A 26,782-nucleotide genomic window follows, 5' to 3' on the forward strand; every position below is an offset into this window, starting at 1 on the left:
TATTACACCTGTAGGGGAGGGGACCCCAGTACTGCAGAGTATTACACCTGTAGGGGCAGAGGACCCAGTACTGCAGAGTATTACACCTGTAGGAGGAGAGGACCCCCAGTACTGCAGAGCATTACACCTGTAGGAGGAGAGGACCCCAGTACTGCAGAGTATTACACTGTAGGAGCAGAGGACCCCCAGTACTGCAGAGTATTACACCTGTAGGGGAGGGGACCCCCAGTACTGCAGAGTATTACACCTGTAGGGGCAGAGGACCCCAGTACTGCAGAGTATTACACCTGTAGGAGGAGAGGCCCCCAGTACTGCAGAGTATTACACCTGTACGAGGAAAGACCCCAGTACTGCAGAGTATTACACCTGTAGGGGGAGAGGACCCCCAGTACTGCAGAGTATTACACCTGTAGGGGGAGAGGACCCCCAGTACTGCAGAGTATTACACCTGTAGGAGGAGAGGACCCCAGTACTGCAGAGTATTACACCTGTACAAGGAAAGACCCCAGTACTGCAGAGTATTACACCTGTAGGAGGAGAGGACCCCCATTACTGCAGAGTATTACAGCTGTAGGAGCAGAGACCCCCCAGTACTGCAGAGTATTACACCTGTAGGAGGAGAGGACCCCCAGTACTGCACAGTATTACACCTGTAGGAGGAGAGGACCCACAGTACTGCACAGTATTACACCTGTACGAGGAAAGACCCCAGTACTGCAGAGTATTACACCTGTAGGGGAGAGGACCCCCAGTACTGCAGAGTATTACACCTGTAGGGGGAGAGGACCCCCAGTACTGCAGAGTATTACACCTGTAGGAGGAGAGGACCCACAGTACTGCAGAGTATTACACCTGTAGGGGGAGGGGACCCCCAGTACTGCAGAGTATTACACCTGTAGGGGCAGAGGACCCCAGTACTGCAGAGTATTACACCTGTAGGAGGAGAGGACCCCCAGTACTGCAGAGTATTACACCTGTAGGAGGAGAGGACCCACAGTACTGCAGAGTATTACACCTGTAGGGGGAGGGGACCCCAGTACTGCAGAGTATTACACCTGTAGGGGGAGGGGACCCCACCCAGTACTGCAGAGTATTACACCTGTAGGAGGAGAGGACCCAGTACTGCAGAGTATCACACCTGTAGGAGGAGAGGACCCCCAGTACTGCAGAGTATTACACCTGTAGGGGAGGGGCCCCCAGTACTGCAGAGTATTACACCTGTAGGAGGAGGGGCCCCCAGTACTGCAGAGTATTACACCTGTAGGAGGAGAGCCCCCAGTACTGCAGAGTATTACACCTGTAGGAGGAGAGGACCCCATTACTGCAGAGTATTACAGCTGTAGGAGCAGAGACCCCCCAGTACTGCAGAGTATTACACCTGTAGGAGGAGAGGACCCCCAGTACTGCACAGTATTACACCTGTAGGAGGAGAGGACCCACAGTACTGCAGAGTATTACACCTGTACGAGGAAAGACCCCAGTACTGCAGAGTATTACACCTGTAGGGGGAGAGGACCCCCAGTACTGCAGAGTATTACACCTGTAGGGGGAGAGGACCCCCAGTACTGCAGAGTATTACACCTGTAGGAGGAGAGGACCCACAGTACTGCAGAGTATTACACCTGTAGGGGGAGGGGACCCCCAGTACTGCAGAGTATTACACCTGTAGGGGCAGAGGACCCCCAGTACTGCAGAGTATTACACCTGTAGGAGGAGAGGACCCCCAGTACTGCAGAGTATTACACCTGTAGGAGGAGAGGACCCACAGTACTGCAGAGTATTACACCTGTAGGAGGAGAGGACCCACAGTACTGCAGAGTATTACACCTGTAGGGGGAGGGGACCCCCAGTACTGCAGAGTATTACACCTGTAGGGGGAGGGGACCCTCAGTACTGCAGAGTATTACACCTGTAGGGGGAGGGGACCCCCAGTACTGCAGAGTATTACACCTGTAGGGGGAGGGGACCACCAGTACTGCAGAGTATTACACCTGTAGGAGGAGAGGACCCCAGTACTGCAGAGTATCACACCTGTAGGAGGAGAGGACCCCCAGTACTGCAGAGTATTACACCTGTAGGGGGAGGGGCCCCCAGTACTGCAGAGTATTACACCTGTAGGAGGAGAGGACCCCCTAGGGCCGCACATTCTTCTCTCCTCCGTTTTTCGCTCATCCAGTATTCAGTGCAGTTTCCTGCAGTCCAGCAAACCAACAATCCCTTTAGCTCCGCCCACTCAGGCGGTCACATGTCTGGTCACATGGGCGTGATGTCACCGCAGGTCCTTTACCTACCAGTGTGTTCTGTGCTGCTGTGAAGTGACTGGAGGGTCTCAGGGCCTCTTGTAGTTGTGGCGGAGGGGCGGCGCCGCACGTCACATGACTAAATGGCCTATTGAGTCTCCTCACTCACCGTCTAGGTGGCTCCCCAGCGTTCCTCACCCCGGTCCCAGGCCTCTCCCTAGCAAAGCCAGACCCCTACTGTACACTGATGAGGGGCAAACCCCCTGAAACAGCTGTCTGTACATGCAGTCTGGCTTTGCTTTTTATTCCCAGTCATTGTTACAAGGCTTGTATAAAGAGTCTGGCTTTGACTTGAAGGAATGCTGCCTTCTAATAGGTGGCGCTGTGGAGGTATTGTTCCATCGCCCTTATTTGCATATTACCCAGAGGACCGTGCATGGCCTTTTAAATCTCCCCGCACACCGTCTAGGTGCTCTCCCTGAGGAGAAAAGATAGCGGTTTTAAATTGCACAGAGTGCGTGAGCTTGTAGGATTTTCCATCTTCTTCCCACTACAGGATCCTCTAACCGATCTCCTGCAGAAGAGTATGGGGGAAGACAAGATGTCAGAGACGATATCACATCTCACCCTAGAGATCCTCTTCCTGCTTACTGGAGAGGTGAGAGAGTCTGATGATGTCACTGGGGGGAGGGGAGAGAGTCTGATGATGTCACTGGGGGAGGGGAGAGAGTCTGACGATGTCACTGGGGAGGGAGGGGAGAGAGTCTGACGATGTCACTGGGGGGAGGGGAGAGAGTCTGATGAAGTCACTGGGGCTGGGAGAGAGTCTGACGATGTCACTGGGGAGGGGAGAGAGTCTGACGATGTCACTGGGGAGGGGAGAGAGTCTGAAGATGTCACTGGGGAGGGAGGGGAGAGTCTGACGATGTCACTGGGGAGGGGAGAGAGTCTGACGATGTCACTTGGGAGGGAGGGGAGAGAGTCTGACGATGTCACTGGGGAGGGAGGGGAGAGAGTCTGACGATGTCACTGGGGAGGGAGGGGAGAGTCTGACGATGTCACTGGGGAGGGAGGGGAGAGTCTGACGATGTCACTGGGGAGGGAGGGGAGAGTCTGACGATGTCACTGGGGAGGGAGGGGAGAGTCTGACGATGTCACTGGGGAGGGAGGGGAGAGTCTGACGATGTCACTGGGGAGGGAGGGGAGAGTCTGACGATGTCACTGGGGAGGGAGGGGAGAGTCTGACGATGTCACTGGGGAGGGAGGGGAGAGTCTGACGATGTCACTGGGGAGGGGGGGGGAGTCTGACGATTATACTGGGGAGGGGGGAGAGTCTGACGATGTCACTGGGGAGGGGGGAAGAGTCTGACGATGTCACTGGGGAGGGGGGGAGAGTCTGACGATGTCACTGGGGAGGGGCGGAGAGTCTGACTATGTCACTGGGGAGGGGCGGAGAGTCTGACGATGTCACTGGGGAGGGGCGGAGAGTCTGACGATGTCACTGGGGAGGGAGGGGAGAGTCTGACGATGTCACTGGGAAGGGGGGGAGAGTCTGACGATGTCACTGGGGAGGGAAGGGGAGGGGAGAGTCTGACGATGTCACTGGGGAGGGAAGGGGAGGGGAGAGTCTGACGAGGTCACAGGGGAGGAGGGGGAGAGTCTGACGGGGTCACTGGGGAGGGGGGGGAGAGTCTGACGGGGTCACTGGGGAGGGGGGAGAGTCTGACGAGGTCACTGGGGAGGGGGGGAGAGTCTGACGAGGTCACTGGGGAGGGGGGGGGGAGAGTCTGACGAGGTCACTGGGGAGGGGGGGGAGAGTCTGACGGGGTCACTGGGGAGGGGGGAGAGTCTGACGATGTCACTGGGGAGGGAGGGGAGACTCTGACCATGTCACTGGGGAGGGAGGGGAGAGTCTGACGATGTCACTGGGGAGGGAGGGGAGAGTCTGACGATGTCACTGGGGAGGGAGGGGAGAGTCTGACGATGTCACTGGGGAGGGAGGGGAGAGTCTGACGATGTCACTGGGGAGGGAGGGGAGAGTCTGACGATGTCACTGGGGAGGGAGGGGAGAGTCTGACGATGTCACTGGGGAGGGAGGGGAGAGTCTGACGATGTCACTGGGGAGGGAGGGGAGAGTCTGACGATGTCACTGGGGAGGGAGGGGAGAGTCTGACGATGTCACTGGGGAGGGAGGGGAGAGTCTGACGATGTCACTGGGGAGGGGGGGGGAGTCTGACGATTATACTGGGGAGGGGGGAGAGTCTGACGATGTCACTGGGGAGGGGGGGGAGAGTCTGACGATTATACTGGGGAGGGGGGAGAGTCTGACGATGTCACTGGGGAGGGGGGGGAGAGTCTGACGATGTCACTGGGGAGGGGGGGGAGAGTCTGACGATGTCACTGGGGAGGGAGGGGAGAGTCTGACGATGACACTGGGGAGGGGGGGGAGAGTCTGACGATGACACTGGGGAGGGGGGGGAGAGTCTGACGATGACACTGGGGAGGGGGGGGGGGGAGAGTCTGACGATGTCACTGGGGAGGGGGGAGAGTCTGACGATGTCACTGGGGAGGGGGGAGAGTCTGACGATGTCACTGGGGAGGGGGGGAGAGTCTGACGATGTCACTGGGGAGGGGGGGGAGAGTCTGACGATGTCACTGGGGAGGGGGGAGAGAGTCTGACGATGTCACTGGGGAGGGGGGGAAGAGTCTGACGATGTCACTGGGGAGGGGGGGGAGAATGACGATGTCACTGGGGAGGGGGGGGAGAATGACGATGTCACTGGGGAGGGGCGGGGGGAGAATGACGATGTCACTGGGGAGGGGGGGGGAGAATGACGATGTCACTGGGAAGGGGGGGGGGAGAATGACGATGTCACTGGGAAGGGGGGGGGAGAATGACGATGTCACTGGGTAGGGGGGGGGAGAATGACGATGTCACTGGGGAGGGGGAGAGAGCCTGACGATGTCACTGGGGAGGGGGGGGAGAATGACGATGTCACTGGGGAGGGGGAGAGAGCCTGACGATGTCACTGGGGAGGGGGGGAGAATGACGATGTCACTGGGGAGGGGGAGAGAGCCTGACGATGTCACTGGGGAGGGGGGGGGAGAGTCTGACGAAGTGACTGGGGAGGGGGGGAGAGTCTTTCGATGTCACTGGGGAGGGGGGGAGAGTCTGACGATGTCACTGGGGAGGGGGGAAGAGTCTGACGATGTCACTGGGGAGGGGGGGGAGAGTCTGACGATGTCACTGGGGAGGGGCGGAGAGTCTGACTATGTCACTGGGGAGGGGCGGAGAGTCTGACGATGTCACTGGGGAGGGGCGGAGAGTCTGACGATGTCACTGGGGAGGGAGGGGAGAGTCTGACGATGTCACTGGGAAGGGGGGGAGAGTCTGACGATGTCACTGGGGAGGGAAGGGGAGGGGAGAGTCTGACGATGTCACTGGGGAGGGAAGGGGAGGGGAGAGTCTGACGAGGTCACAGGGGAGGAGGGGGAGAGTCTGACGGGGTCACTGGGGAGGGGGGGGAGAGTCTGACGGGGTCACTGGGGAGGGGGGGAGAGTCTGACGAGGTCACTGGGGAGGGGGGGAGAGTCTGACGAGGTCACTGGGGAGGGGGGGGGGAGAGTCTGACGAGGTCACTGGGGAGGGGGGGGAGAGTCTGACGGGGTCACTGGGGAGGGGGGAGAGTCTGACGATGTCACTGGGGAGGGAGGGGAGACTCTGACCATGTCACTGGGGAGGGAGGGGAGACTCTGACCATGTCACTGGGGAGGGAGGGGAGACTCTGACCATGTCACTGGGGAGGGAGGGGAGACTGACGATGTCACTGGGGAGGGAGGGGAGACTGACGATGTCACTGGGGAGGGAGGGGAGTCTGACGATGTCACTGGGGAGGGAGGGGAGTCTGACGATGTCACTGGGGAGGGGGGGGGAGAATGACGATGTCACTGGGAAGGGGGGGGGAGAATGACGATGTCACTGGGAAGGGGGGGGGAGAATGACGATGTCACTGGGGAGGGAGGGGAGAGTCTGACGATGTCACTGGGGAGGGAGGGGAGAGTCTGACGATGTCACTGGGGAGGGAGGGGAGAGTCTGACGATGTCACTGGGGAGGGGGGGGGAGTCTGACGATTATACTGGGGAGGGGGGAGAGTCTGACGATGTCACTGGGGAGGGGGGGGAGAGTCTGACGATTATACTGGGGAGGGGGGAGAGTCTGACGATGTCACTGGGGAGGGGGGGGAGAGTCTGACGATGTCACTGGGGAGGGGGGGGAGAGTCTGACGATGTCACTGGGGAGGGAGGGGAGAGTCTGACGATGACACTGGGGAGGGGGGGGAGAGTCTGACGATGACACTGGGGAGGGGGGGGAGAGTCTGACGATGACACTGGGGAGGGGGGGGGGGAGAGTCTGACGATGTCACTGGGGAGGGGGGAGAGTCTGACGATGTCACTGGGGAGGGGGGAGAGTCTGACGATGTCACTGGGGAGGGGGGGAGAGTCTGACGATGTCACTGGGGAGGGGGGGAGAGTCTGACGATGTCACTGGGGAGGGGGGGGAGAGTCTGACGATGTCACTGGGGAGGGGGGAGAGAGTCTGACGATGTCACTGGGGAGGGGGGGAAGAGTCTGACGATGTCACTGGGGAGGGGGGGGAGAATGACGATGTCACTGGGGAGGGGGGGGAGAATGACGATGTCACTGGGGAGGGGGGGGGAGAATGACGATGTCACTGGGGAGGGGGGGGGAGAATGACGATGTCACTGGGAAGGGGGGGGGAGAATGACGATGTCACTGGGAAGGGGGGGGGAGAATGACGATGTCACTGGGTAGGGGGGGGGAGAATGACGATGTCACTGGGGAGGGGGAGAGAGCCTGACGATGTCACTGGGGAGGGGGGGGAGAATGACGATGTCACTGGGGAGGGGGAGAGAGCCTGACGATGTCACTGGGGAGGGGGGGAGAATGACGATGTCACTGGGGAGGGGGAGAGAGCCTGACGATGTCACTGGGGAGGGGGGGGGGAGAGTCTGACGAAGTGACTGGGGAGGGGGGGAGAGTCTTTCGATGTCACTGGGGAGGGGGGGAGAGTCTGACGATGTCACTGGGGAGGGGGGAAGAGTCTGACGATGTCACTGGGGAGGGGGGGAGAGTCTGACGATGTCACTGGGGAGGGGCGGAGAGTCTGACTATGTCACTGGGGAGGGGCGGAGAGTCTGACGATGTCACTGGGGAGGGGCGGAGAGTCTGACGATGTCACTGGGGAGGGAGGGGAGAGTCTGACGATGTCACTGGGAAGGGGGGGAGAGTCTGACGATGTCACTGGGGAGGGAAGGGGAGGGGAGAGTCTGACGATGTCACTGGGGAGGGAAGGGGAGGGGAGAGTCTGACGAGGTCACAGGGGAGGAGGGGGAGAGTCTGACGGGGTCACTGGGGAGGGGGGGGAGAGTCTGACGGGGTCACTGGGGAGGGGGGAGAGTCTGACGAGGTCACTGGGGAGGGGGGGAGAGTCTGACGAGGTCACTGGGGAGGGGGGGGGGAGAGTCTGACGAGGTCACTGGGGAGGGGGGGGAGAGTCTGACGGGGTCACTGGGGAGGGGGGAGAGTCTGACGATGTCACTGGGGAGGGAGGGGAGACTCTGACCATGTCACTGGGGAGGGAGGGGAGACTCTGACCATGTCACTGGGGAGGGAGGGGAGACTCTGACCATGTCACTGGGGAGGGAGGGGAGACTGACGATGTCACTGGGGAGGGAGGGGAGACTGACGATGTCACTGGGGAGGGGGGGAGAGTCTGACGATGTCACTGGGGAGGGAGGGGAGTCTGACGATGTCACTGGGGAGGGAGGGGAGTCTGACGATGTCACTGGGGAGGGGGGGGGAGAATGACGATGTCACTGGGGAGGGGGGGGAGAATGACGATGTCACTGGGAAGGGGGGGGGAGAATGACGATGTCACTGGGAAGGGGGGGGGAGAATGACGATGTCACTGGGTAGGGGGGGGGAGAATGACGATGTCACTGGGGAGGGGGAGAGAGCCTGACGATGTCACTGGAGAGGGGGGGGAGAATGACGATGTCACTGGGGAGGGGGAGAGAGCCTGACGATGTCACTGGGGAGGGGGGGAGAATGACGATGTCACTGGGGAGGGGGAGAGAGCCTGACGATGTCACTGGGGAGGGGGGGGGAGAGTCTGACGAAGTGACTGGGGAGGGGGGGAGAGTCTTTCGATGTCACTGGGGAGGGGGGGAGAGTCTGACGATTTCACTGGGGAGGGGGGAAGAGTCTGACGATGTCACTGGGGAGGGGGGGGAGAGTCTGACGATGTCACTGGGGAGGGGCGGAGAGTCTGACTATGTCACTGGGGAGGGGCGGAGAGTCTGACGATGTCACTGGGGAGGGGCGGAGAGTCTGACGATGTCACTGGGGAGGGAGGGGAGAGTCTGACGATGTCACTGGGAAGGGGGGGAGAGTCTGACGATGTCACTGGGGAGGGAAGGGGAGGGGAGAGTCTGACGATGTCACTGGGGAGGGAAGGGGAGGGGAGAGTCTGACGAGGTCACAGGGGAGGAGGGGGAGAGTCTGACGGGGTCACTGGGGAGGGGGGGGGAGAGTCTGACGGGGTCACTGGGGAGGGGGGGAGAGTCTGACGAGGTCACTGGGGAGGGGGGGAGAGTCTGACGAGGTCACTGGGGAGGGGGGGGGGAGAGTCTGACGAGGTCACTGGGGAGGGGGGGGAGAGTCTGACGGGGTCACTGGGGAGGGGGGAGAGTCTGACGATGTCACTGGGGAGGGAGGGGAGACTCTGACCATGTCACTGGGGAGGATGGGGAGACTCTGACCATGTCACTGGGGAGGGAGGGGAGACTCTGACCATGTCACTGGGGAGGGAGGGGAGACTGACGATGTCACTGGGGAGGGAGGGGAGACTGACGATGTCACTGGGGAGGGGGGGAGAGTCTGACGATGTCACTGGGGAGGGAGGGGAGTCTGACGATGTCACTGGGGAGGGAGGGGAGTCTGACGATGTCACTGGGGAGGGAGGGGAGTCTGACGATGTCACTGGGGAGGGAGGGGAGTCTGACGATGTCACTGGGGAGGGGGGGGAGTCTGACGATGTCACTGGGGAGGGAGGGGAAGCCTGACGATGTCACTGGGGAGGGGGGAAGTCTGACAATGTCACTGGGGAGGGGAGAGAGTCTGACAATGTCACTGGGGAGCGGGGGGGAGAGTCTGCCGATTTCACTGGGGAGCGGGGGGAGAGTCTGACGATGTCACTGGGGAGGGGGGGGGAGAATGACAATGTCACTGGGGAGGTGAGAGAGTCTGACGATGTCACTGGGGAGCGGGGGGGAGAGTCTGACGATGTCACTGGGGAGGGGGGGGAGAATGACGATGTCACTGGGGAGGGGGAGAGAGCCTGACGATGTCATTGGGGAGGGGCGGGAGAGTCTGACGAAGTGACTGGGGAGGGGGGGAGAGTCTGACATTTCACTGGGGAGAGGGGGGAGAGTGACGATTTCACTGGGGAGAGGGGGGAGAGTCTGACGATGTCACTGGGGGGGAGAGTCTGACGATGTCACTGGGGAGGGGGGGGGGAGAGTCTGACGATGTCACTGGGGAGGGGGGGGGGAGAGTGATGATGTCACTGGGGAGGGGCGGAGAGTCTGACGATGTCACTGGGAAGGGGGGGAGAGTCTGACGATGTCACTGGGAGGGGGGGGGGAGTCTGACGATGTCACTGGGGAGGGGGGGGAGTCTGACGATGTCACTGGGGTTGGGAGGGGAGAGTCTGACGATGTCACAGGGGAGGGGAGAGTCTGACGATGTCACTGGAGAGGGGGGGGAGAGTCTGACGATGTCACTGGGGAGGGGGGGGAGAGTCTGACGATGTCACTGGGGATGGGAGGGGAGAGTCTGACGATGTCACTGGAGAGGGGGGGGAGAGTCTGACAATGTCACTGGGGAGGGGGGGGGGAGAGTCTGACGATGTCACTGGGGAGGGGGGGGGAGAGTCTGACGAAGTCACTGGGGAGGGGGGGAGAGTCTGACGATGTCACTGGGGAGGGGGGGGGAGAGTCTGACGATGTCACTGGGGAGGGGGGGGAGAGTCTGACGATGTCACTGGGGGGGGGGAGTCTGACGATGTCACTGGGGAGGGGGGGGGAGAGTCTGACGATGTCACTGGGGAGGGGGGGGAGAGTCTGACGATGTCACTGGGGAGGTGGGGGGAGAATGACGATGTCACTGGGGAGGGGGGGGGAGAATGACGATGTCACTGGGGAGGGGGGGGGGGAGAATGACGATGTCACTGGAGAGGGGGGGGGGAGAATGACGATGTCACTGGGTAGGGGGGGGGGGAGAATGACGATGTCACTGGGGAGGGGGGGGGAGAGTCTGACGATGTCACTGGGGAGGAAGGGGAGAGTCTGACGATGTCACTGGGGAGGGAGGGGAGAGTCTGACGATGTCACTGGGGAGGGGGGGGGAGAGTCTGACGATGTCACTGGGGAGGGGGGAGAGTCTGACGATGTCACTGGGGAGGGGGGTGAGAGTCTGACGATGTCACTGGGGAGGGGGGGGGAGAGTCTGACGATGTCACTGGGGAGGGGGGGGGGAGAATGACGATGTCACTGGGTAGGGGGGGGGAGTATGACGATTTCACTGGGGATGGGGAGCGAGCCTGACGATGTCACTGGGGAGGGGGGGGGAGAATGACGATGTCACTGGGGAGGGGGAGAGAGCCAGACGATGTCACTGGGGAGGGGGGGAGAATGACGATGTCACTGGGGGGGGGGGAGTCTGACGATGTCACTGGGGAGGGGGGGAGAGTCTGACGATGTCACTGGGGAGGGGGGGGAGAGTCTGACGATGTCACTGGGGAGGGGGGGGAGAGTCTGACGATGTCACTGGGGAGGGGGGGGGAGAGTCTGACGATGTCACTGGGTAGGGGGGGGAGAGTCTGACGATGTCACTGGGGAGGGGGGGGAGAGTCTGACGATGTCACTGGGGAGGGGCGGAGAGTCTAACTATGTCACTGGGGAGGGGCGGAGAGTCTGACGATGTCACTGGGGAGGGGCGGAGAGTCTGACGATGTCACTGGGGAGGGAGGGGAGAGTCTGACGATGTCACTGGAAAGGGGGGGGAGAGTCTGACGATGTCACTGGGGAGGGAAGGGGAGGGGAGAGTCTGACGATGTCACTGGGGAGGGAAGGGGAGGGGAGAGTCTGACGAGGTCACTGGGGAGGAGGGGGAGAGTCTGACGAGGTCACTGGGGAGGAGGGGGAGAGTCTGACGAGGTCACTGGGGAGGGGGGGGAGAGTCTGACGAGGTCACTGGAGAGGGGGGGGAGAGTCTGACGGGGTCACTGGGGAGGGGGGAGAGTCTGACGATGTCACTGGGGAGGGAGGGGAGACTCTGACGATGTCACTGGGGAGGGAGGGGAGAATCTGACGATGTCACTGGGGAGGGAGGGGAGACTGACGATGTCACTGGGGAGGGAGGGGAGACTGACGATGTCACTGGGGAGGGAGGGGAGACTGACGATGTCACTGGGGAGGGAGGGGAGACTGACGATGTCACTGGGGAGGGAGGGGAGACTGACGATGTCACTGGGGAGGGGGGGAGAGTCTGACGATGTCACTGGGGAGCGGGGGGGAGAGTCTGCCGATGTCACTGGGGAGCGGGGGGAGAGTCTGACGATGTCACTGGGGAGGGGGGGGGAGAATGACAATGTCACTGGGGAGGGGAGAGAGTCTGACGGTGTCACTGGGGAGCGGGGGGGAGAGTCTGACGATGTCACTGGGGAGGGGGGGGGGAGAATGACGATGTCACTGGGGAGGGGGGGGGAGAGTCTGACGATTTCACTGGGGAGAGGGGGGAGAGTCTGACGATGTCACTGGGGGGGGGAGAGAGCCTGACGATGTCACTGGGGAGGGGCGGGAGAGTCTGACGAAGTGACTGGGGAGGGGGGGAGAGTCTGACGATGTCACTGGGGAGGGGGGGGAGAGTCTGACGATTTCACTGGGGAGAGGGGGGAGAGTCTGACGATGTCACTGGGGGGGGGAGAGTCTGACGATGTCACTGGGGAGGGGGGGGAGAGTCTGACGATGTCACTGGGGAGGGGGGGGAGAGTCTGACGATGTCACTGGGGAGGGGCGGAGAGTCTGACGATGTCACTGGGAAGGGGGGGAGAGTCTGACGATGTCACTGGGGAGGGGGGGGAGAGTTTGACGATGTCACTGGGGAGGGGGGGGAGTCTGACGATGTCACTGGGGAGGGGGGGGGAGTCTGACGATGTCACTGGGAAGGGGGGGAGAGTCTGACGATGTCACTGGGGAGGGGCGGAGAGTCTGACGATGTCACTGGGAAGGGGGGGAGAGTCTGACGATGTCACTGGGAAGGGGGGGAGAGTCTGACGATGTCACTGGGGAGGGGGGGGGGGAGTCTGACGAAGTCACTGGGGAGGGGGGGAGAGTCTGACGAAGTCACTGGGGAGGGGGGGAGAGTCTGACGATGTCACTGGGGAGGGGGGGGGAGAGTCTGACGATGTCACTGGGGGGGGAGTCTGACGATGTCACTGGGGAGGGGGGGGAGAGTCTGACGATGTCACTGGGGAGGGGGGGGAGAGTCTGACGATGTCACTGGGGAGGTGGGGGGAGAATGACGATGTCACTGGGGAGGGGGGGGGGAGAATGACGATGTCACTGGGTAGGGGGGGGGGGAGAATGACGATGTCACTGGGGAGGGGGGGGAGAGTCTGACGATGTCACTGGGGAGGAAGGGGAGAGTCTGACGATGTCACTGGGGAGGGAGGGGAGAGTCTGACGATGTCACTGGGGAGGGGGGGGAGAGTCTGACGATGTCACTGGGGAGGGGCGGAGAGTCTGACGATGTCACTGGGAAGGGGGGGAGAGTCTGACGATGTCACTGGGGAGGGGGGGGAGAGTCTGACGATGTCACAGGGGAGGGGAGAGTCTGACGATGTCACTGGAGAGGGGGGGAGAGTCTGACGATGTCACTGGGGAGGGGGGGGAGAGTCTGACGATGTCACTGGGGATGGGAGGGGAGAGTCTGACGATGTCACTGGAGAGGGGGGGGAGAGTCTGACAATGTCACTGGGGAGGGGGGGGGAGAGTCTGACGATGTCACTGGGGAGGGGGGGGAGAGTCTGACGAAGTCACTGGGGAGGGGGGGAGAGTCTGACGAAGTCACTGGGGAGGGGGGGAGAGTCTGACGATGTCACTGGGGAGGGGGGGGAGAGTCTGACGATGTCACTGGGGAGGGAGTCTGACGATGTCACTGGGGAGGGGGGGGAGAGTCTGACGATGTCACTGGGGAGGGGGGGGAGAGTCTGACGATGTCACTGGGGAGGTGGGGGGAGAATGACGATGTCACTGGGGAGGGGGGGGGGAGAATGACGATGTCACTGGGGAGGGGGGGGAGAATGACGATGTCACTGGGTAGGGGGGGGGGGAGAATGACGATGTCACTGGGGAGGGGGGGGAGAGTCTGACGATGTCACTGGGGAGGAAGGGGAGAGTCTGACGATGTCACTGGGGAGGGAGGGGAGAGTCTGACGATGTCACTGGGAAGGGGGGGGAGAGTCTGACGATGTCACTGGGGAGGGAAGGGGAGGGGAGAGTCTGACGATGTCACTGGGGAGGGAAGGGGAGGGGAGAGTCTGACGAGGTCACTGGGGAGGAGGGGGAGAGTCTGACGAGGTCACTGGGGAGGGGGGGGAGAGTCTGACGAGGTCACTGGGGAGGGGGGGGAGAGTCTGACGGGGTCACTGGGGAGGGGGGAGAGTCTGACGATGTCACTGGGGAGGGAGGGGAGACTCTGACGATGTCACTGGGGAGGGAGGGGAGAATCTGACGATGTCACTGGGGAGGGAGGGGAGACTGACGATGTCACTGGGGAGGGAGGGGAGACTGACGATGTCACTGGGGAGGGAGGGGAGACTGACGATGTCACTGGGGAGGGAGGGGAGACTGACGATGTCACTGGGGAGGGGGGGAGAGTCTGACGATGTCACTGGGGAGCGGGGGGGAGAGTCTGCCGATGTCACTGGGGAGGGAGGGGAGAATCTGACGATGTCACTGGGGAGGGAGGGGAGACTGACGATGTCACTGGGGAGGGAGGGGAGACTGACGATGTCACTGGGGAGGGAGGGGAGACTGACGATGTCACTGGGGAGGGGGGGAGAGTCTGACGATGTCACTGGGGAGCGGGGGGGAGAGTCTGACGATGTCACTGGGGAGCGGGGGGAGAGTCTGACGATGTCACTGGGGAGGGGGGGGGGAGAATGACAATGTCACTGGGGAGGGGAGAGAGTCTGACGGTGTCACTGGGGAGCGGGGGGGAGAGTCTGACGATGTCACTGGGGAGGGGGGGGGGAGAATGACGATGTCACTGGGGAGGGGGAGAGAGCCTGACGATGTCACTGGGGAGGGGCGGGAGAGTCTGACGAAGTGACTGGGGAGGGGGGGAGAGTCTGACGATGTCACTGGGGAGGGGGGGGGAGAGTCTGACGATTTCACTGGGGAGAGGGGGGAGAGTCTGACGATGTCACTGGGGGGGGGAGAGTCTGACGATGTCACTGGGGAGGGGGGGGAGAGTCTGACGATGTCACTGGGGAGGGGGGGTAGAGTCTGACGATGTCACTGGGGAGGGGCGGAGAGTCTGACGATGTCACTGGGAAGGGGGGGAGAGTCTGACGATGTCACTGGGGAGGGGGGGGAGAGTCTGACGATGTCACTGGGGAGGGGGGGGAGTCTGACGATGTCACTGGGGAGGGGGGGGAGTCTGACGATGTCACTGGGGGGGGGGGGAGTCTGACGATGTCACTGGGGTTGGGAGGGGAGAGTCTGACGATGTCACTGGGGTTGGGAGGGGAGAGTCTGACGATGTCACTGGGGAGGGGAGGGGAGAGTCTGACGATGTCACTGGGGAGGGGGGGAGTCTGACGATGTCACTGGGGAGGGGGGGGGGAGTCTGACGATGTCACTGGGGTTGGGAGGGGAGAGTCTGACGATGTCACTGGGGTTGGGAGGGGAGAGTCTGACGATGTCACTGGAGAGGGGGGGAGAGTCTGACGATGTCACTGGAGAGGGGGGGGAGAGTCTGACGATGTCACTGGAGAGGGGGGGGAGAGTCTGACGATGTCACTGGGGAGGGGGGGGGAGTGACGATGTCACTGGGGAGGGGAGGGGAGGGGAGAGTCTGACAATGTCACTGGGGAGGGGGGGGGAGAGTCAGAGGATGTCACATTACATCTTTCTAATGTATGGTAATAACAGATGATGTCATGGGGGCATGTTGTAAGGGGGGCTACTATATTAGGAGATTTGGTATGCCTCTCTTAAGAGGTGCGTTTTTAAAGCACGTCTGAAGTTCTGTGCGTCGTAGATTGTATGGCTGTTTTAGGGTAGTGGGTTCCAGAGGATTGGTGCTGCCCTTATTAAGTCCTGGAGTGCGAGGTTCGTACTATAGGGGTATTTATTCTGAGTAAAATGAAAAAAAAGTTTGCCCCGTTGTCGCCAGTAGAGCAATGTGTGATTGTTCTCAGTGAGAGAAACCAAGTCATCTTGTAGATAGGAGACGTTTTTAATTGCTAACAAAAATACATGATGTTAATGCAAGCAAGCTTTCGGGAATATTGCCCCCTTCATCAGGCTAACAAAGGGGGTGAGATATCCCCTAAAGCTTGCTATAGCATCATGTATTTTTGTTGGCCAGTAAAAGGTCTCCTATCTACAAGATGACTTGGTTTCTCTCACTGAGAACAATCACACTTTATTCTGAGTTTGTTGGTGGATCGCAGTGTGCAGACTGGGTGGTGTACGAGCAGAAGGGAAGCGATGTATGAGGGTGCGGTGCAATGGAGAGCTTTGTGGGTGAAGAGTTTGAATTGAGTTCTGTAGTGGATGGGCAGCCAATGCAGTGACTGGCGCAGCGCAGAGGCATCTGAGAAGCGGCTGGTTAGGAAAAGGATTCTAGCTGCCGCATTTAGTCGAGTCGGGATGAGAGCGACAACAAGTGTCTTTAGCGTGTCTGTGGGGAGGAACAGTCAGATTTTAGCAATATTTCTGAGGTGCATGTGGCATGTTCGGGCCAGAGATTGGATGTGGGGGTTAAGAAGAGGTCAGAGTCCAGTGTGACCCCAAGGCAACGGGCGTGCTGTCTGGGGGTTATGATGGTGCCAGATACTGATATGGAGATGTTGGGAGAGTTCGGCTGGTTGAGGGCGGAAAGACAAGGAGGTCACTTTTTGAGGGGTTAAGTTTGCGAAAAAGGGAGGACCTGGTATTAGAGACAGCGGACAAACAGTCAGTGATGTTTTGGAGGAATGGTGCACAGATGTCGCAGGAAGAGGTGTATAACTGGGTGTCCTCAGCGTAGAGATGATATTGGAGGTCAAATTTGCGGATGGTTTATCCAATCGGGGATATGTAGATAGAGAAGAAGGGGCCGAGGACCGAGCCCTTGGGGACCCCAACCGTGAGCGGCAGTCGAGAGGAGGTAGAGCTAGCAAAGGAGATGCTGAAAGAGCGGTCAGAGACGTAGGAGGAGAACCAGGAGAGAGCAGTGTCCATTTAGGCCAATGGAGTGAAGCATAGCAAGGAGGAGGTCATGGTCAACAGTGTCAAACGCAGCGGAGAAGATTATTAGTGAGTAGTCACCCCTCGATTTGTCCGTCATCAGGTCGTTTGACACTTTTGTGAGAGCGGTTTCAGTCAAATGTAGAGGGCAGAAACTGGACTGGAGGTTGAGGAGAGTTGTCAGAGAGAAAGCGTGTGAGGCGGAGTAGACCAGGCGTTCTAGTAATTTGGAGATGAAGGGGAGGTTTGAGACGGGTCGTAGTTGGCAACATTGGTCTGGTCAAGGGCTATTTTTTTTTTTAACAGAGGGGATATGATGGAGCGTTTGAATGAGGAGGGGAAGGTGCCAGAGGTTAGGGAGAAGTTGAAGATGGTGATGAGGTGGGTGATGACTGCCGGCGAGAGGGATCGGAGGAGGTGTGAGGGGAGAGGGTTGCTAGTGCAGGTAGTGGAGCGAGCAGCGAAAAGCAGTCTGGAGACTTCTGCCTCAGTCGATGGTTCTAATATAGAAAGTGAGTGAGTGATGGATACAGTGCTGAGGAGACCGGGATTGAGGCTAGCTGTGTAATGTTTGAAGATTTTTCAGATGTTTTCATTTTTTTTTGTGTTTTTTTCCTTTGAAATAGGCGGCTAGTTCTCCAGAAATAAGATCCATCACAGGGGCCTGTTCTTTGGGCTGAGGAGGGAGTAGAAGGTGTTGAAAAGTCATTTGGAGTTGTGGAGTAGTGAGGGGATAAGAGAAGGAAAATAAATTTGTTTGGAGCGGTGGAGTATATAGGTTTTAAGCATGAATTTGAAGTGGAGGAAGTCTACAGGCTGCTTTGATTTTCTCCATATCTATTCAGAGCACCCCCAGATGAACTGCGGGGACAGAGAAGACTGTAGGGTCTTGGCGAACTGTTGGGTGTGGGCTGTCTGAATGTTCCTAGAGGTGCGATAGACTGGAGTGTCTGGGAAGATGATAGGATGACTAATGGAGAAGGAGAGGAGGTTATGATCCAAGAGTGGAAGGGAGGAGTTCTCGGTCTCTGAGAGTGGGGGAGTCGGAGAGTTGTGATAGGTCGAGGAAGGAGGTGAGTGTTAAAATCTGGGAGGCAGATGAGAAGCTGGGTTCATTAGTGGGGATGTTAAAATCGGCAAGGATAAGAGTTGGGATATCACAGGATAGAAAGTGGGGGAGCCAAGTGGAGAAGTGGTCTAGGAACAAGTACGTGCGATCGGTAGATAACTGCGACGTGCAGGGACATCGGGTGGAAGAGTTGTAGATTGTGAACGACGGGAAGATGAGCGAGGGAATGACCTGGAAGGTGCACTTCGGTGAGAGAAGGACGTCTACTCCTCTGTCGCACCTGTCGTCCGATCTGGGAGTGTGGGAGAACTGCAGACCATCAAAGGCTAATGTAGCGGGAAACGTTGAATCGGACTGTTGTATCCATGTTTCAGTGAGGACAAGCGGGTTGAGGTGTTTGGTGGTGAAGAGGTCGAGGATAGTTGGGATTGTTGCACACAGATTGGGAGTTCTATGGGATGCATTTGAAAGAGTCAAGTGGCGGGAGGGGGGGGAGGGCACGTGGGCTAATGGATGAACTAGGGGGTGGATTGGTATGATTGGGGGGAGATTTTGGTTGAGAGCAGTACGGGGTGAGCCATGGTTGGGGGATATGTACCCTGTGGCTTTGAGTAGTAGGGTAGCGAGGGTGAGCAGGTGACTGGGGGATTTGTGAGGGTGGCTTTGGTGTTTCTTGGTGGTGTGGGGGGGATGGAGGCATTTGAGGGAGGTGAAAAGTGCCTGTGAGCTGTGCATGGGCGAGGAGAGGAGGGAGCGACTGATGTGGATGGATTTTGCTGGGGGTGGGCTTAGGAAGAGGGTATGAAGGCTGGCAGAGAGGATGGTGATGAAGGCTAGTGTAGAGATGAGGTTGTAGATGTGCAGGGTGTTAGTCGAGTGTACCTGCCCCCTGCCCTGTCAAGCAGCCATTTCTAGATGTGCGGCTCACTCGATTGAGCTGTTTGGTAGGTAAGGCAGGGTGAGTGTGGAGCAGGCAATTGCAGGTGGTAGAGTGAAAGCGAAAGAAGAGGCAAGTGGTCAAAGCAGATATGGAGCAAAACATAGGCATAAGGAAAGCAATGGTGTGGAGATGCAGTCTTACCAGATGATGATAATGCACGTCGAAAATTGAGCGAGCAACAGCATAAGCGGAAGCAGTGGAGTGTAGATGCAGTCTTTGTAGATGGTGAGGCACATGCAGTGGAGAGAGGAAGCAGTCTTTGCGGGTTATTTATCCGAGGGTGATGGATGACAAGTGGAGTAAATAGGGTGAAACAGCTCAGGAAATGAGGCGATTGGGGTGGGATGGAGCAAGGGTGGGGCAGCCATTGACTGCTCTTACCATGCCATCCGGCCTCAGAAGAAGTTCATTGAGGTAGAGTCTGTGGTGAGGAGGCTGCAGTGTTGTTTGCGGGGCTGGCAGATCAGTGTTGCAGGTATCCTCTCTTATCCAGGTGGTCAGGCTAGCGCTGACGGTGGACAGGTGAAAACGTGGAGGCGTCAGGAAGTAGCTGCAGGGCTTTGGCCAGTTGACGCAGGGATAGGGTCAGCTGTGGCAGGCCGCTGATCGGGGTTGTGGAGCTAACTGCTCCTCCTCTGTAGGGACTGTGAGGTCAGGTGTGAGTATGGTGCAGCTAATTCTTCACTTGGTGCAGGTTTTTGCTGCATCATTCTTATCTATGGGGATAACAGATTGTGTCAATGGAGAGAAGAGAGGGTCTGATGATGTCATACTACATGATTCTTATCTATGGGGATATCAGATGATGTCACTGGAGAGGGGAGAGTCTGATGATGTCACATTACATCATCTATGGGGATATCAGATGATGTCACTGGAGAGGGGAGAGTCTGATGATGTCACATTACATCATTCTTATCTATGGGGATATCAGATAGTGTTACTAGAGGAATGATGGACTCTCGAAATGTCTGTAGTCATATTTATTACTGTCTCTCAATAAACAGGATTACATTGTAGTAAAGAAGACCTCTAGTGATGGCTGTGGGGCTCCTGTGTGTGAAGGTTTGGGAAGACCCATGAGTCCCATCACAGAGCCGCCCCCTTCCACCCCAATACATGAGAGGAACAATAAGAAGATCCTAGACCTCACCAAGAAGATGGTAGAGCTGCTTTCAGGAGAGGTGATGCTGCGGAGAATGTTGATGGACAATATACCCTGCACAAGACTCGTCTCTCCAATCCATACTAAATGCAGCAGTTAGACTCCTATTCCTATCCAGCCACTTCTCTGACATCCCCGCACTATGCCAGTCGTTGCACTGGCTGCCCATCCACTACAGAACTCAATTCAAACTCATCACCTTCACCCACAAGGTTTTCCACGGCACCACCGTATATCGCTCCCCTCCTGTCCTTACACCACCCAGCTCGCTCACTCTGCTCTGCTAACTCAGACTAAACACCCCTCTGATGCCAACCTCACATTCTCGCCTCCAGGACTTCTCTAGAACAGCACCAACCCTGTGGAACACTCTACTCCAAAACATTTGGACAATCCCAGACGTGTGGAACTTCAGATCCGCTTTAAAGACGCACCTCTTCAGGGAGGCATTCCAAACCTCCTGATCTAGTCACCCACCCCCACAATATGCCCCCTGCCCCTCCCTATGACTTTACACTTTTGCCTATCAAGTACACTTCCTGCCCCAAACCTCCTCCACTACCCCCACCCTATGTGTGTACTAAAAACTGTATATCACATGTTATCGTCGCATTGCTGTGTTCCCCTTTGCTCCACTGCCTGCCCCTGTACCTTCAGTATCATCCACCCTCTTTGTTTCGAAATAACTTTATACCACACGTAACTTTTCTAATTTCTGTAATCTTCATTTGTTTACGTTCCCCATGTGCCTTGAAGGCGCTGTGGAATAAGTTTGTGCTATACAACAAAAGATTCTTCTTATTATAATACAGTAACAGGAGGGTCGGGGTGATGACTGTATGTTGTGTTGTCAGATTTCTATAAGGTATCAGGATGTCACCGTCTATTTCTCCATGGAGGAGTGGGAGTATATAGGAGGACACCGGGATCTGTACAAGGACGCCATGATGGAGGACCACCGGCCGCTCACATCACCAGGTAATAGACATAAATACACATCGCCTGTAATTGTTTATAAGTCAAGATTAAATTCTATCACTTTCTGTGTTTCCTGCAGTTCCATCCAGTGAGAGGAGACCCCCAGAGAGATGTCCCCGTCCTCTTCTTCCACAGGACCATCAGGTAGATGGAGATATCCCCTATGAGGTGTATGAGGGCCGGGAAGGTCTTGTGTTCAGTCTTATGTTACCCAACCGGCATTAGTCTGGGTTTATCTCATGTGATGTACACTACCAGTCAAATGTTGTAGAGCAGCTCAATTTTTCCAGTTAATTTTTACACTTTTAAGTCCAGCAAATAACATGAAATGGTTAAAAATAAGTGAAAAACATGAAAATATTTATGTTTTTAACTTTAACATGAAATGCAACAATAGTCTGAATTATGATTTTAACCAAAGGGCTTTTTCAGGGAACACATCAAGGAACGCTGATCTGCAAAAGCAAATTATGGTTTAAAATTAAATGCAAACTTTTCCTCAACTTTTGTAGATTACTTTCAAACCCTCTGATTCTATTTACCAGTGCTGGAACAGACTGCATTACACCCTCTAGGGCAGGATAAGGACAGTTTTGCTCTTCAGGATAGAGCACTTTGCTATCATAATGGCAAGAAAAAAAAACAATTAACCAAAGAAGACCTTAGAACTGTAGGTCTATCCTACATATAAATTGTGCCTCTGCCATCAAAAGGCACTCAGAAACGGAAGGAAAGTCTTGCAGGAAGCATGTTGGTCTGTGACTCGTCTGCTGGATCCAGGGTTGGCAACTTGCACAGGGTGACTGGCACACTTAACAAAAAGGGCTACCATAGCATTTTGATACACCATTCAGTACCCTCTGGTGTGCGCCTAGTTAATCAAGGGTTCAGATTACAGCAAGACAATGATCTAAAACGTACTTCACGGTTATGTCAGAACTAAGAAGACAAGAAGACTGTAGGCTTCAAAGAATGGAATGGCCTGCACTATCCTCAGACTTAAACCCTACTTGGCTTGTTTAGGATGAACTAGTCAAAAGGGTGAAAGCAGATCATCCTACAAGTGCAGCACATTTGTGGGAACTTCTGCAACAATGATGGGAAGAAATTTCTGAAAAATATCTGAATGCAATTATAGAAAGAATGCCTTATTGTATAAACTGTTCTATCAGCTAGAGGGGCGACTGTGAAGAGCCAAAAATCGTGATTTATTTGCTGAAACAAAGTTAATCCATTATTTATATTCATCTTAACTTGTTTATTTCTTTGCGTTCATTTAAAAGTACATTTGTGACCTTAAACTGTGTAATATCGCCTACAGAAGAGAATCCTCCTGATGGACGGAGACAAGATATCAGAGACGATATTTTATCTCACCCTAGAGATCCTCATCCTGCTTACTGGAGAGGTGAGAGGGTCTGATGATGTCACTGGGGAGGAGGAGAGAGTCTGATGATGTCACTGGGGAGGGGGAGAGAGTCTGATGATGTCACATTACATTATTCTTATCTATAGGGATAAAAGATGATGTCACTGGGGAGGTGATTGACTCTGGAAATGTTTGTGGTGATATTTATTACTGTCTCTCCATAAACAGGACTACACGATAGTGAAGAAGACCTATAGTGATGGCTGTCAGGCTTCTGTGTGTGAAGGTTTGTCAAGACCCCTGAGCCCCATCCCAGAGCCGCCCCCTCATCCCCCAATACATGAGAAGAACAATAGGGAGAAGGTCCTAGAGCTCACCAAGAAGATGACGGAGCTGCTGACCGGAGAGGTGACGCTGCGGGGAATGTGGGGGACATTATACAGTAACAGGAGGGTCTGGCTGATGACTGTATATTGTGTTGTCAGGTTCCTATAAGGTGTCAGGATGTCACCGTCTATTTCTCCATGGAGGAGTGGGAGTATATAGAAGGACACCGGGATCTGTACAAGGAGGCCATGATGGAGGACAACCAGCCCCTCACATCTCTGGGTAATAGACCTAAATGCACATTGCCTGTAATTATTTGTAAGTGAAGAATAAATTCCGTCACTTTGTGTTTCCTGCAGTTCCATCTAATAAGAGGAGACCCCCAGAGAGATTTCCCCGTCCTCTTCTTCCACAGGACCATCAGGTAGATGGAGATATCCCCTATGAGGTGTATGGGGGCCGGGAAGGTCTTGTGTTCAGTCTTATGTTACCCAACTGGCATTAGTCTGGGTTTATCTCATGTGATGTATGCTACCAGTCAAAGATTGCAGAGCATCTCAATTTTTCTTGTTATTGTTAACATTTATTAAGTCCAGCCAATATATGGTTCAAAATAAGTTAAAAACATAAAAATATTTTGAAAATTTAAATGCAACAATAGTCTGAAATAATGATTTCAACCAAAGGGCTTTTTTCAGGGAACACATCAAGGAACGCTGATCTGCAGCACAAAAGCAAATTATGGTTTGAGATTAAATGCAAACTTTTCCTACAGGAGATTCAATTTTTGTAGATTACTTTCAAACTCTCAGATTCTTTATAACCAGTGCTGGAACAGACTGCATTACACCCTTTAGGGCAGGATAAGGACAGTTTTGCTCTTCAGGATAGAGCACTTTGCTATCATAATGGCAAGAAAAAAACAATTAACCAAACAAGATCTTAGAAGTGTAGGTCTAACCTACAGAGAAATTGCCAAAAAAGCCAAGGTGGCAGTCAATACAGTTTCCTCTACCATCAAAAGGCACTCGGAAACTGAAGGAAAGTCTGACAGGAAGCATGTTGGTCTGTGACTCGTCTGCTGGATACAGAGTTGTCAACTTACACAGGGTGACTGGCACACTGGACAAAAAGGGCTACCATTGCATTTTAATACACCATGCAGTACCCTCTGGTGTACGCCTAGTTAATCAAGGGTTCATATTAGAGCAGGACAATGATCCAAAATGTACTTCTCGGTTATGTCAGAACTAAGAAGACAAGATGAAGCCTGTAGGCTTCGAAGAATGGAATGGCCTGCACAGCCTTCAGACTTAAACCCTACTTGGCTTGTTTCTGATGAACTGGACAGAAGAGTAAAAGTAGAGCAACCTACAAGTGCAGCACATTTGTGGGAACTTCTGCAACAATGTTGGGAGGAAATTTCAGAAAAATATCTGAATGCAATTATAGAAAGAAATCCTTATTGTATAAAGCTGTTCTATCAGCTAGAGGGGCGACTGTGAACAGCCAAAAATCGTGATTTAATTTGGTGAAACAAAGTTAATCCATTATTTATATTCATCTTAACGTGTTTATTTCTTTGCTTTCATTTAAAAGACCGTAAACTGTGTATATTAGTAAAAACTAGAAAAATGAAGGTGTTCTAAAACTTTTAACTGGAAGTGTATGTCTAGCTTGTACAGAAGGATGGGTCCTGACACACTTGTTAAATTTGTCCAAAAGGTTAAAGGGGTTCTGTCATTAAAGAAGAAAAATTCTATACTAAACTATTTCTCCTCCTTCAGTCTACTTACCAGATCTTTACCTCACCAATCTTTTCCTGTCTCCTGCCATCCGGGGTGTGGGGGGGGGGGGGGGGGGGGAGGGGCACTTCATCCTCAGCTGCCTGATTCTTCTACTTTCTGTGAGGTCACGTACATGGGCTGGAAGCCTTCTTCCTGCCAGACAATGTACACTACCGTTCAAAAGTTTGGGGTCACCCAAACAATTTTGTGTTTTCCATGAAAAGTCCCACTTATTCACCACCATGCGTTGTGAAATGAATAGACAATAGAGCCAAGACATTGACAAGGTTAGAAATAATGATTTGTATTTGAAATAACATTGTTTTTACATCAAACTTTGCTTTCGTCAAAGAATCCTCCTTTTGCAGCAATTCCAGCATTGCACACCTTTGACATTCTAGCTGTTAATTTGTTGAGGTAAGCTTGTGAAATTGCACCCCACGCTTCTAGAAGCATCTCCCACAAGTTGGATTGGTTGGATGGGCACTTCTGGCGTACCATACGGTCAAGCTGCTCCCACAACAGCTCAATGGGGTTCAGATCTGGTGACTGCGCTGGCCACTCCATTACCGATAGAATACCAGCTGCCTGCTTCTGCTGTAAATAGTTCTTGCACAATTTGGAGGTGTGTTTAGGGTCATTGTCCTGTTGTAGGATGAAATTGGTTCCAATCAAGCGCTGTCCACTGGGTATGGCATGGCGTTGCAAAATGGAGTGATAGCCTTCCTTATTCAGAATCCCTTTTACCCTGTACAAATCTCCCACCTTACCAGCACCAAAGCAACCCCAGACCATCACATTACCTCCACCATGCTTAACAGATGGCGTCAGGCATTCTTCCAGCATCTTTTCATTTGTTCTGCGTCTCACAAACGTTCTTCTTTGTGATCCAAACACCTCAAACTTGGATTCATCCGTCCACAACACTTTTTTCCAGTCTTCCTCTGTCCAATGTCTGTGTTCTTTTGCCCATCTTAATCTTTTTCTTTTATTGGCCAGTCTCAGATATGGCTTTTTCTTTGCCACTCTGCCCTGAAGCCCAAAATCCCGCAGCCGCCTCTTCACTGTAGATGTTGACACTGGTGTTTTGCGGGTACTATTTAATGAAGATGCCAGTTGGGTACCTGTGAGGCGTCTGTTTCTCAAACTAGAGACTCTAATGTGCTTATCTTCTTGCTTAGTTGTGCAACGCGGCCTCCCACTTCTTTTTCTACTCTGGTTAGAGCCTGTTTGTGCTGTCCTCTGAAGGGAGTAGTACACACCGTTGTAGGAAATCTTCAATTTCTTAGCAATTTCTCGCATGGAATAGCCTTCATTTCTAAGAACAAGAATAGACTGTCGAGTTTCAGATGAAAGTTCTCTTTTTCTGGCCATTTTGAGCGTTTAATTGACCCCACAAATGTGATGCTCCAGAAACTCAATCTGCTCACAGGAAGGTCAGTTTTGTAGCTTCTGTAACGAGCTAGACTGTTTTCAGATGTGTGAACATGATTGCACAAGGGTTTTCTAATCATCAATTAGCCTTCTGAGCCAATGAGCAAACACATTGTACCATTAGAACACTGGAGTGATAGTTGCTGGAAATGGGCCTCTATTCACCTTTGTAGATATTGCACAAAAAACCAGACATTTGCAGCTAGAATAGTCATTTACCACATTAGCAATGTATAGAGTGCATTTGTTTAAAGTTAGGACTAGTTTAAAGTTATCTTCATTAAAAAGGACAGTGCTTTTCCTTCAAAAATAAGGACATTTCAATGTGACCCCAAACTTTTGAACGGTAGTGTACATTGCCTCATAGGCCAGCAGGGAGAGTTCCAATCTACTGCAGAGGCTGCTCATGCGAGCTGTCTCTGAAATAGATTAGAATGCCTTCCCAGGCAGTGAAGGCTATATCACAGGGACGTGACCTTCACTGACCTGTCCAGGAGGAATGTGAAGAATGCCAGCTTCATAACAAGCCAGGCAGCATCCAGTGAGCTGACCCGGAGCACTGCAGAAGCTCAGCCAGGAGAAGATGTCCTGAGGAGACTGACAGGGGGAGGAATAGGAGAGCATAGACATTTTTTTTAATGACAAAACCCCTTTAAATAAATTCAAATGAGGCCAAAAAGTGTGTCCTTTTCCTATAACTTTGAGTAGAACATTTTATAGAGTGCATCCCCATGGGTACTGGATGGCAATGTAAGGCATGTAGTTAATGTACTACAGTACATGCTTGTGTAGACGGTAAATTAGGCCATAAATATTATGTCCACAGAGCTATACTTTTCTATTGACCTCCCATTCTGCGCTGAGTATTT

The 26,782-nt window shown here is 55.0% G+C and overlaps 1 protein-coding gene across 1 annotated transcript in view; it reads left to right on the plus strand.

The window, feature by feature from the left end:
* Window positions 1-2,278: 2,278 nt before the first annotated feature.
* The window catches only part of LOC136627275 (zinc finger protein 568-like), a 28,569-nt gene continuing 4,065 nt past the window's right edge, over window positions 2,279-26,782 (plus strand). The window contains exons 1-9 of the mRNA XM_066602248.1: window positions 2,279-2,630; window positions 2,797-2,898; window positions 19,861-20,037; window positions 20,873-20,996; window positions 21,076-21,140; window positions 22,318-22,404; window positions 22,594-22,773; window positions 22,851-22,974; window positions 23,052-23,116. Of these exons, the coding sequence (XP_066458345.1) occupies window positions 2,523-2,630; window positions 2,797-2,898; window positions 19,861-20,037; window positions 20,873-20,996; window positions 21,076-21,140; window positions 22,318-22,404; window positions 22,594-22,773; window positions 22,851-22,974; window positions 23,052-23,116 (1,032 nt within the window). The 5' untranslated portion in view covers window positions 2,279-2,522. The remainder of the gene's footprint in view (window positions 2,631-2,796; window positions 2,899-19,860; window positions 20,038-20,872; window positions 20,997-21,075; window positions 21,141-22,317; window positions 22,405-22,593; window positions 22,774-22,850; window positions 22,975-23,051; window positions 23,117-26,782) is intronic.

This window comes from Eleutherodactylus coqui, chromosome 5 (genome assembly GCF_035609145.1).
Source record: "Eleutherodactylus coqui strain aEleCoq1 chromosome 5, aEleCoq1.hap1, whole genome shotgun sequence".
NCBI lineage: Eukaryota > Metazoa > Chordata > Amphibia > Anura > Eleutherodactylidae > Eleutherodactylus > Eleutherodactylus coqui.